Below are 11,882 nucleotides of genomic sequence, written 5' to 3'. Positions count from 1 at the left end.
TTTACATACTGAGGAATGATGAGAAAATAGACCACTGCAAAAAATGAAGCGAGGACAAGCGAGATAACCACCGCACTGATGAAGGCTTCGTCATACACTTGCTGATACTGTGTGACAGAGAGAGACAGAGACAATTTGATAGATCGTAGCAGTTACATGTGTGTAAAGGTATTTTCATCCACTGTATTTGCACTTATAGCCCTGTGCACTTTTAGAAAATATAGTCTGAACCATCATGCACAATGTCATTAAAAAAAAAATCACCATTTATTTTGTTATGGAAATGATGAAAGAAATTACATTTTAAACATTTTTTGAAATAAAATGGTGACTCTTTTGTCTTGCTAAGCCTCATTTTTCGCATTTTATGTATCCCGAACACACACACAATTAAATAATTTTCTAAATATTTTGAGATTGAATGTCTGGGACATGAGAAAAATGAATAAATCTACAGCATATACAGAATAAAAGGCATTTTTAAGTAGCAAAAACAAACAAAGAAGACATGGTAATAAGTTTCTCAGACAATTTTAATTATGTATTATATTTATATAATTTCATATTGACAAAAATCTATACATAAAAGTGTTGAAAGTTGAAGAAACAGCCGTGTGTGTGTTCATGTAAACATATGTTTTGTTGTATCTGTTGTAGGTGTCATAAGCAACATGTATTTGTGTCATTCCAGCGCAGACTGCGAGAGATCAATGCAACACACTGCTTTGTGCGTCAGCTTCATTAGAGTATAAAGCCAGCATCCCCCTCTTCACAAGAGACAGATGCAATGTCATTATACTCCCAGAGAGAGCAGGGAAAGCCACCACGCTCCTGCATGCATGAGTGTGTGTGTGTGTATGTGTGTGTGTAAGAAAGAGAATACATATCGTGAGTCTGACAGATTTTCCATAATCATTACTGTTGCCCCCATTCTGTTAGGGTGGGCAGACGTCTCACATGAATCGAAGATGGGAGGGATTGTAGAGGAGTGAATACAGGCAAAGACAGAGAGAACAGAGCTATGGAGAGAGCTGGTGAGAAACGGGGGAGAGAGAGAGATGAGGGGGAGAGAGGATGTTGAAAGTGAGAGGAGACAGGGAGTCACGAAGCACAACGGAACAATGCGGGGGATGCGGCGTGTGTGTCTGAGGAAATTTTTCACTCCATCTCTCTCACATTTCGCTAAGTCACTACTGCCAAATGCCCTGGATCGCGTACTGCTGTGTTAGGGACACTGGGGCATGTTGTCACACTTGCCACTCCAGTGAATATTTCACAGGGTTTTTAAAGTCTATTTCTGCATAGACACACACTATACCGTTCAAAAGTTTGGGGTCAGTATGATATTTTTATAAATAAATGAATACTTTAATGCATTAAATTAAACAAAAAACATTTAAAGACATTTATAATGTTACAGAAGATTATGGTTTCAAATAAATGCAGTTCTTTTGAACTTTCTATTTATCAAAGAATCCTGAAAAACATTGATAATAATATGCAGGGACATGCAGAGAGTTCCTCAGGGGCAGGGGTTCAAATGTAAAAAAAAAAAAAAAAAAAAAATATCATCAAGCCTGCATTTATTTGATCAAAAATACAGAAAAAAACAACAGTAATATTGTGAAATACTGTTACGGTTTAAAATAATGCTTTTTTATTTAATATATTTCAAAGTATAATTTATTTCTGTGATGAAAATCTGAATTTTCAGCATCATTACTCCAGTCTTCAGTATCACATGATCCTTCAGAAATCATTCTATTATGCTGATTTATTATCAATGTTGGAAACAGTATTTTTATAACCTGTGATACTTTTTCAGGATTCTTTGATGAATAAAAAGATTTCTATTGTTAGGAAAGATTTCTATTTTGAATAAATGCTGTTATTTTTTACTTTTTTAAATCAAAGAATCCTGAAAAAAAGTATCACAGGAGGTTATAAAAAATATTAAGCATCACAACTGTTTCCACTTTCCAACACTGATAATAAATCATCATATTAGAATGATTTCTGAAGGGTCATGTGACACTGAAGACTCGAGTAATGATGCTGAAAATTCAGCTTTGATCACAGGAATAAATTTCATTTTAATATTAAAACAGAAAACAGCTATTTTAAATTGCAATAATATTTCACAAAATTGCTGTTTTTACTGTATTTTTGATCAAATTAATGCAGCTGTAGTGACCAGAAGAGAGCTTAAAAAATAAAATAAAATAAAAAATCATACCAAACTCCAAAATTTTGAATGGTAATTCACCTTAAAGTCTTGTATATAATAATAATAATAATAATAATAAAGCTTTTGATAAAGTTCATTGACCACATGGTTACCAATAGTGGGGTAAGTTGTCATAATGGAACTTGCCATTAAACATATTACATGATTTTTTTTTTTTCAGCTATATTTAAACAGTAATATACAAAAAATAAAGAAAAAAAAATAAAAACAAAATTGCAGCAAAACTGTAAAAGGTAAATTTGCTTTAACAATATCCAACAAATATTGTAATCAATACATTTAGATAAATTTATCAATTTTAAAATACAAAAATATATAAATTTTTTAATTTAAAAACTTTTAAATTAAAATTTTTAAAACTTTTTTCAGTGTGGTTTTAACGTGATTACTTATTTACCCAGCATCTATAGCAAAAATATGACAATATAATATGTTATTTTAGCTTGGACACATAATTTTAAAAAATCATTCCATTTTAAGAGGTTCAAAACAGTCTTTGTGACAACTTCTCCCATGTAAGATCTAGCCCCGCTCACACCATCATGCAGTTGTGTGTACTCACTCTCTGCTCTCTCTCTCTGCTCCTGTATGTTAGGGTAATGTAGTTGAGGTCTGCCGTCTCAGACTCCGTCTGTCGTGCTTCTATCATACGGCCGATGTAACGGTTCACTCTGGTCCCGGGAGAGTTCTGTACCATTCCCGCTGAAAATGACGTCCGATTGCGCAGTTTCTCAGAAGCTGTTCGCAACGCTCGTCTCTGGAAACCCAGGGAAAATTTCAGTTCAATTCCAGTAGAGCAGATTCCAAAATTTCAAGTTTATATACAAACCAGATTCCAAAAAAGTTGGGACACTATACAAATTGTGAATAAAAACAGAATGCAATGATGTGGAAGTTTCAAATTTCAATATTTTATTCAGAATACAACATAGATGACATATCAAATGTTTAAACTGAGAAAATGTATCATTTTAAGGGAACAATAAGTTGATTTTAAATTTCATGGCATCAACACATCTCAAAAAAGTTGGGACAAGGCCATGTTTACCACTGTGTGGCATCCCCTCTTCTTTTTATAACAGTCTGCAAACGTCTGGGGACTGAGGAGACAAGTTGCTCAAGTTTAGGAATAGGAATGTTGTCCCATTCTTGTCTAATACAGGCTTCTAGTTGCTCAACTGTCTTAGGTCTTCCTCTTTATGATGCGCCAAATGTTTTCTATGGGTGAAAGATCTGGACTGCAGGCTGGCCATTTCAGTACCCGGATCCTTCTTCTAATCGATGCAGTATGTGGTCTAGCATTGTCATGTTGGAAAATGCAAGGTCTTCCCTGAAAGAGACGACATCTGGATGGGAGCATATGTTGTTCTAGAACTTGGATATACCTTTCAGCATTGATGGTGCCTTTCCAGATGTGTAAGCTGCCCATGCCACACGCACTCATGCAACCCCATACCATCAGAGATGCAGGCTTCTGAACTGAGCGCTGATAACAACTTGGGTTGTCCTTGTCCTCTTTAGTCAAAGAGGACAAATAGAACTTCAAAATAGAACTTCAAATAGAACTTCAAATAGAACTTCAAATTTTGATTCGTCTGACCACAGAACAGTTTTCCACTTTGCCACAGTCCAATTTAAATGAGCCTTGGCCCAGAGAAAACACCTGCACTTCTGGATCATGTTTAGATATGGCTTCTTTTTTGACCTATAGAGTTTTAGCGGCAACGGCGAATGGAACGGTGGATTGTGTTCACCGACAATGTTTTCTGGAAGTATTCCTGAGCTCATGTTGTGATTTCCATTACAGTAGCATTCCTGTATGTGATGCAGTGCCGTCTAAGGGCCTGAAGATCACGGGCATCCAGTATGTTTTTCCGGCCTTGACCCTTACGCACAGAGATTGTTCCAGACTCTCTGAATCTTTGGATGATATTATGCACTGTAGATGATGATAACTTCAAACTCTTTGCAATTTTTCTCTGAGAAACTCCTTTCTGATATTGCTCCACTATTTTTCGCCGCAGCATTGGGGGAATTGGTGATCCTCTGCCCATCTTGACTTCTGAGAGACACTGCCACTCTGAGAGGCTCTTTTTATACCCAATCATGTTGCCAATTGACCTAATAAGTTGCAAATTGGTCCTCCAGCTGTTCCTTATATGTACACTTAACTTTTCTGGCCTCTTATTGCTACCTGTCCCAACTTTTTTGGAATGTGTAGCTCTCATGAAATCCAAAATGAGCCAATATTTGGCACGACATTTCAAAATGTCTCACTTTCAACATTTGATATGTTATCTATATTCTATTGTGAATAAAATATAAGTTTATGAGTTTTGTAAATTATTGCATTCCTTTTTTTTTCACAATTTGTACAGTGTCCCAACTTTTTTGGAATCGGGTTTGTACAAATAAATTTCAGTTCAGCAGCAGGAAAGATTTTCAATAAATAATGTCATAAATTTTGATCTGTTGCTTATGCAAAGCTGTCATATGACTTCAGAAGATTTAAAGAGTGACATATTTTTTGTGTATATTTGTTTTGGAATGACATGAGGGTGAGTAAATGATGACAAAAGTTTCATTCTTGGGTGAACTATCACTTTATGATTATTAGGTAAGGAAAGAACCTTTTAAACTCATCTAGACACAAATCTAGAGTACATGGTGACAGATGGGAATTCAACACATCTCAGCATATTTTCTCACACATGCAATGGTGATAAGATGTTTAATTATGCACTGATACAAGTCAAAACACACACACACACACACACACACACACACACACACACACACACACACACACACACACACACAGTCACACATGATGAGAACAGTAAATCTGCAGTGGTGATTGGATCTGTGTGCAATCATCCACTCATCTGAAGAAGTGGCATTAAAGAGTGGACTGGATTAAAACAGAGTGAATGTGATTTGTGTGGGTGTGAAAGGTGATTTGGGGATTTTGGGATTTTGGCTTTGCAAGTATTGGAAGACTGTCACTGTACATAAAGCAGCAATCACAATATATCTGCAGAACCAGAACCAGTTTTCGCTGACTGACTGGTTGTGATATCATTACACGGTGATGTCTTAGCTCATGATTAATTATTATGTTATCAATAATAATGAGCCAAACCTTCCTTTTTTTTAGTTCTTCTGTAGACCGGCAGGGCACACTACTCAGATTTTCCACTGCGATTCCATATCAGGTCCGACATGATTGAAATATTTTTCTATGATATTTTACTTAATAATTTAAACATTATAAACACTTATTTTAGGGTATGTTTACACAACAACAATGTACTAAAAACTGAAAAGTTTTTCGGACTAAAAATGCTGTATTCTGCTGCCAGGCCAGTAGTTGGCAATATCACTTTGCAAAGAAATGCGCCTATAGACTGAAAACATAATAAGCAAGTGAATTAAGTCACCATTTTCAGTTTACGTGGAGACGATAGCTTTCAAAAAATCTTCAGGCCCATAAAATGCTGTTGTTCTGTAAATGAACGGCCAAAATGCATAAAACATTTAGTTGAAAGCGGTGTTCTGTAAGTGCCCTCTTAAACTGCAACATCAGTGGTAGCTTTTTTGTGGCCATGTTTTATGCCCATATCGGTATTTTTTTGATATCAAGAGAACTAGAAAGAAATGGTTTTAAAACGTATTGATTTCAAAGTTTTCTTTCATTGTTGGTTTAAATATAGAGATTACTTTTGTAGTCATCAGCATTTTGTTTCACATGTAAATACACTCATCATCATAAATATCTGTATACATAGATAAATATGTTCAGTTAATCTCCATACCTGGTGTTAAACAGTTATGTTTAACTCTTTGAAGTAATGTCAGACTTCAGACTATTGGATGTTATAGCAGGGCTTGACTTATTGTCAACAGGGCTTATTGCACTTAAACAGTCAAATACACACAAAATAATGTTAAAGGGGCTTTATGTAAGATTTTTACTTTAATAAAGCATAAAAATATCCCGATATGTTTGCAGATATTTAGGAAACATGCTAAGTTCACCTACTTGTTTTTCAGAAAAACATTGCTACAGCCAGATATTCTACTTTGAAAATGTGCGTTCCGTGTCGGAATGTCTGTTTTTGTTTTGGTCTGTGTGAATCCGTGTGCTGCAGTTTATCCAATAGTATTTCGACATCACAGGTTGCCAGTTGGCGGAAAACACCGCGTATTGTAGCCATGGAAACCAGCAAACAAACTGGTCAGAGAATCGCAGATTCTACCTGACCTAAAAGCCTCTGCATCCATCTAAATATCTCTATGAACAACAGCATATTAAACAGATAAATCAACTCATCAGCTTACAGTGTTTAAGTCTCCTCAGCTTTCATTGTCAATTGCGCTCCCTATTGTTGCTGGCAACCGTGTCTTTGAACGAGGGGGCGGGCCAAACAATATTTTAAATTTGGACTGCGGTACCTATTTTGAACACTGGGTGTCATTTTACATAGAGGCCCTTTAAAATGCTGGTCTTGGCGAGTATTCAAATAAACACAGTCATTTGTATGACTAAGGATCATTTTTGTTCATTTCGCTGGTGTTAAATAGTTACTCTTTGAAGTAATATCAGATGTTAAAACTTCAGAATATTGAATGTTTTAGCAGGGCTTGACATTGTCAACAGGGCTTATTGTGCTTAGTCAAATACACACAAAATAATGTCAAAATGCTGGTCTTGGCGAATATTCAGTGATGTTTTAAGTGAACGTAAACAGTTGAGAAAGAAAACGCATGTGTAACAGTATAATGGATCCATGTGTCATGTCTTAAAGTGACAGCAGCCTAATATACCTGCTGCTGATTTATGAGATAATATTAAAAACATCTATATGGCAGTTTTTCCCCATGGTATTGATGTCAGAATTGTGGCCAGTGAAAAAGCTGAGTGACTAGTAACTTTGGAAAACCACTAGCCACAGTGACTGGTGAGCAAAAAAGTAAATGTCAAGCCCTGATTATAACTATAAAACTATTTAATATCAGTCTATTAAGTTTGGTTAATGCGAAAAAGTGGTCCTGGTTCCACAATATATAACATTAAGAAGGACGTATGCAGAAATCACGCACCTTGTCATCATCCTCACAGGTCATGACGTTGGAGAAAGGGATCTCAGCCTTGAACATCTTTCTGCAGTGCATGAGCTGCACCAGCAGGTAACAGACTGTCTTAAACTTCATCCTTTTCGCTGGTTTTATGTCTGATAGGATCAGCCCAGGAAAAATCTGCAGAGAGAGAGAGAGAGAGAGAGAGAGGGAGGATGGGGGTGGGAAGAAATGTGGAATGAGGAAAGAGAAAAGATTAACTGAATGTGTGAAAATGGCTGCAGTAACTGTTGTCTGAAAAAAGAAGAAGTGACTTAAAAATGTGATATGAATAAGATGCCTCTAATCCATTTGAACTCCAGATGGACTAGGATGTGTGTAAGGCTTTTAAATAAAATATATTAAATATATTAAAATAATTGTTTTCTATTTTAAAATGTATTCCTGTGTTGTCAAAGCTGAATTTTCAGCATCATTACTCCAGTCTTCAGTGTCACATGATCCTTCAGAAATCATTCTAATATGATGATAGAAGTATTAATAAGTAACATTTAATATATATATCAAAAAGTATTTCTTATTTTTATCAATGTTGAAAACAGTTGTGCTGCTTTTTGTGGAAACCATGATAAAAAAAATTCAAAGTTCAAAGTTTACAACAAATGTTTGTCCAATTATATCTTTCCTTTCCTCAAAATGTTCTTTATTGTTGAAAAATGTTCTTCACACTAAGACACAGAAAGGTTCTTTGGTGAACCAAAATGGCATCATCGCTGTGAAAACCCCCTTTCAGAACCTTTTATTTTAAGACTGTGGCTGACTGTAATGTAAATAAAGTCTATTGGCTATTTAAATGCTTCCTGTTTCAATAGGAAATCAGTCAACACAGGAAAGAAAACTGCTCATCATCTGTGGCTCATTAAAAACAGCATTAAAAACCCCCCAAATGGACACTGTTTCGTTCTCAATAACTGTTAATCAAATGCAATCATTTCCTGTACCACTAAAATTACTTTTTCTAATTCTTTACTGTCAATGTAACCAAAAAAAAATAAATAAAAATCTACCCAATAATAGAGGCTAAGATATGTCCACTTTTCACAATCTAGCCAAGTTTCCCTCTTACATTATTTACAGTATAGCTTGTATTATCGAGAAAAAGCCTCATTACAGATGCTTTACGAGAGTTTATTCATGTTGTGTACGATGTGATGATGATGTGTTTGTACTTTGCGTCTGTGTGAGGGTACGATGAAGAACGTCTCGATGGCGTGTTTGCTGAGGAAAGCGTGTCTCTCGTGGCCGAAGCCCGGCTCCACCTCGTAATCTCCATTCAGACATTCCAGCGTTGCCTTGGTGATATGAACCTTCCTGTTGGGGGAGGGGCAAACGATCACACTATCACCTTTCTGCTCATATAGTCCTCGCTACATGAAGGTTTAATATCTGATTATGTTGTTAAATGTGGTGTGGGACTGACCCAGGCAGTCCTCCTGCCTCCATCATGTTGGCCAGTGTGACGTCATTGGACCAGACGTCATACTGCCACTTTCGGAGCCCCAGAACCCCGCACAGCACGCGGCCCGTGTGCAAACCCACACGCATGTTCAGGTTCACCTCGGTCGCTTCCGCAACAGACCTGATTGCACACACATATTCACAAAAAGGTACATCTTGTTGAAGTTTTGCACATTAGTAGTCTTTATACTGACACCTACTGGTGTGGATGAAACATCACAAAAGAGCAAAAGTTTTTGGTTACAGATGCAACTGCAGAAATGGCTTCTCCGCAGGCACATTCGACACCCATTAATAATTTACGGTAAAATTTACTGTACGATAACAATATTAAAATAATAAAATATGATAAATAATAAAATACGATAATTTAAGGTAAAAAAAAAAAATATGTAGAAATATTAGGGAATTGTACAACTGGGATTTCCAGACCTATAAACTAGGAAAGTAAACTTTTAGTTATAATCTGATGTAAAATATCTTATTGGCTAAATAGTAAAATTTGCTTGTAAACCATAGTTATGTCTGAATTGTTTTGTTGTTTTGTTTTTTGGTTATTTTTAAAACTTCTTAAAAAAAAATTAAATGGAACAGAAGTAGCAAAAGATCTTTTCGGCGCAAGCAAGAAACGTTTACTAGACTGTGGACTAGCTTTGACTCTCCGCGCAGCCGAATTTTTATGACCAGGGACGGTGCACGTTTGCATGTGCCGAACGCGTCTTTCCGCGTTCAGGGGGTAAAGAAGTATCTTAGAAAGACCTGCACGCTCAACTGTGCGCGAGACGGAGGGGAACGTGGGAAATGAAGTATATCCGGGCCTTAACCGCTCCAAATTGTAGTATGCTGGAGCTGACGGATCACATCGGGAAAAATATGGGGGGCAGTTGCCCCCCCTTGCCCCCCCCTAATGTCACCCATGGCTGTAGTCTATTTAAAATGTTTAATCAATTTGAATTATTTATTTTTTTTAAATCGGTTTGAATGAATGATTCAATGACTCACTCATAAATACTTCACTTGTTTCATTACTGGATGAATCAGCATTTTTGAACGACACGACTGAATGAATGATTCAATGACATCCATTTTTGAAGTCGCTTGTCACCACCTACTGGTGTAACAATGTATTTGATACAATCTTTGCTTGAAGCGCCAAGTTACTTTCAAAAGGATTTTGATCGCTACCGTAGACATCAGTGATTATATCCAAGCTATAAACTTTTATCCCAGTACTTCTGTGATAATCTGAATATTTGTAACATGGAAATAACGACATTGTGTGGTTGAAAAGGCTGTTTGTGAAGCTGCTTCATACCTATACATGATAACTGCTCTCTCTGGCTCAGCGGCAGCACGAACACAGATGTGAATGTTTGTTGTTACCGTTACCGTTTTGTCAAAGGTTTAATAGACACAGGCTGTTTTTTTTTTTAATCTCACATAGAAAACAACGACTTTATTCAACTATTTCCTCTCTACCCTGTCAGTCTTCAACGCAGTTTACATTGAAGACAAATTGCAGAGTTTCCGTGTTTATGTCAGAACGGCGGCTCATTATTGGCCGGCTCCTGCATCAGCATCACACAAATGCGTCATGTTGCTCACATGTACAGCGCCAGTCAATACTGAGCGAGCGTCCGGACGTAAACACGGAAGCTCTGCACTGCATCAACTGCATAGGGGAATGACAGGGAGAGAAGAAATTGTTGAATAAACTCTTTATTTTTGTTTTGTTTTTTGCGCACAAAAAGTATTCTCGTCACTTCATAACATTAAGGTTGAACCACTGTAGTCATGTTGACTATTTTAACAATGTCTTTACTTTCTATGGGAGGTAAAAAAAAACTCTCGGATTTCATCAAAAATATCATAATTTGTGTTTCCGAAGATGATTGAAGGTCTTACAGGTGTGGAACGACATGAGGGTGAGTGATTAATGACAGAATTTTCAGGAACCCTTTAAATCGATTTTAAATCCTCATGTACTGTAATCACTATAACAAACAATATTGTAAACAACAGAAAAGGTCCTAAAAATTAATTGGTGAAATCATATAAATTAATTGGTGAAAAGTGTGGGAAACCTATATTGTCATCTAGAAAACTAGAGTTAGGTTTCCCCCCTTTTTTTTCTCAAAAGCTTCTTATTCTCACCTCATCCCTCACTATAATGCTGGATCTGATGATTGAAGAGAGAGAGGGGGCTTTGGCAGGAGGAATTTCTTTTCTGTTTGCTACCAGCACAAAGCAGGAGATCTACACTAATGTGAGACCAAAAGTGCGTGTGTGTGTGAAAGAGAGAAAGAGAGAGAGAGAGATATGTTTCTGTGCGAGTTTTTGTCCGTGCATTCCTATGTGTGTGTGTGTGTGTGTGTGTGTGTGTGTGTGCATATTCTAACACCTGTGTGAGGTGATAAGAGACTGCAGCAGTGAAAGCCGCCTTAGAATTCAGAGCAGAGAAGTGAATATAGTGGAGCAGGTCTCACACACACACACATTCCCACACAAATAAAATCACTATAGCTTTCAAATACAGTCTGTCAGTTGATGGTAGCTGCTGCTGGTCGGCTCAGTGACTGCTGTTAAAACAAAATGAGGTTTGGCCACAAACACTGACTCACGTGATGGTGTCGATCATGTCCAGACCCATCTCCACACAGCAGTGAGCGTGGTCTGCTTTGGGCTGGGTCAGGCCCGACACGCAATAATAACAGTCTCCCAAGATCTTAATCCTCCTGCAATGGTTTTCCTGCCAATCAGACACACAAAAGCACGATGGGAGTTTTTCCAGAGACACACAAAGCCAATAAAAGGGATATGCAGTTGAAAGCAAGTCAGTAATGCTGTTAATAAATATCACATATCTACTAGGTTATACAAAATCTGATTTCTGACATGTTTACACAATTTATAAGTGAAGAAAAGAATGATTATGGTACTTCTGGGACAAACCATTAGGATATGTCCTGCTTTGACAGTTAAGAAATGAGCAGATGAGAGTTTATTTGGCTATCAAAATACCACTTCTGTTATTTAC

At 36.8% G+C, this 11,882-nt stretch overlaps 1 protein-coding gene across 1 annotated transcript in view; it reads right to left on the bottom strand.

Moving 5' to 3' along the window:
• The window catches only part of adcy1a (adenylate cyclase 1a), a 61,420-nt gene that overhangs the window by 22,358 nt on the left and 27,180 nt on the right, over positions 1–11,882 (bottom strand). The window contains exons 5-10 of the mRNA XM_048208637.1: positions 11,467–11,594; positions 8,808–8,966; positions 8,557–8,698; positions 7,352–7,507; positions 2,811–3,005; positions 10–107 (exon numbers count right to left, since the gene is read on the bottom strand). Of these exons, the coding sequence (XP_048064594.1) occupies positions 10–107; positions 2,811–3,005; positions 7,352–7,507; positions 8,557–8,698; positions 8,808–8,966; positions 11,467–11,594 (878 nt within the window). The remainder of the gene's footprint in view (positions 1–9; positions 108–2,810; positions 3,006–7,351; positions 7,508–8,556; positions 8,699–8,807; positions 8,967–11,466; positions 11,595–11,882) is intronic.

Source organism: Megalobrama amblycephala, linkage group LG11 (assembly GCF_018812025.1).
Source record: "Megalobrama amblycephala isolate DHTTF-2021 linkage group LG11, ASM1881202v1, whole genome shotgun sequence".
NCBI lineage: Eukaryota > Metazoa > Chordata > Actinopteri > Cypriniformes > Xenocyprididae > Megalobrama > Megalobrama amblycephala.
The sequence above is the reverse complement of the archived record's forward strand: the minus strand, read 5'-3'. Positions and strand labels throughout refer to the sequence as shown.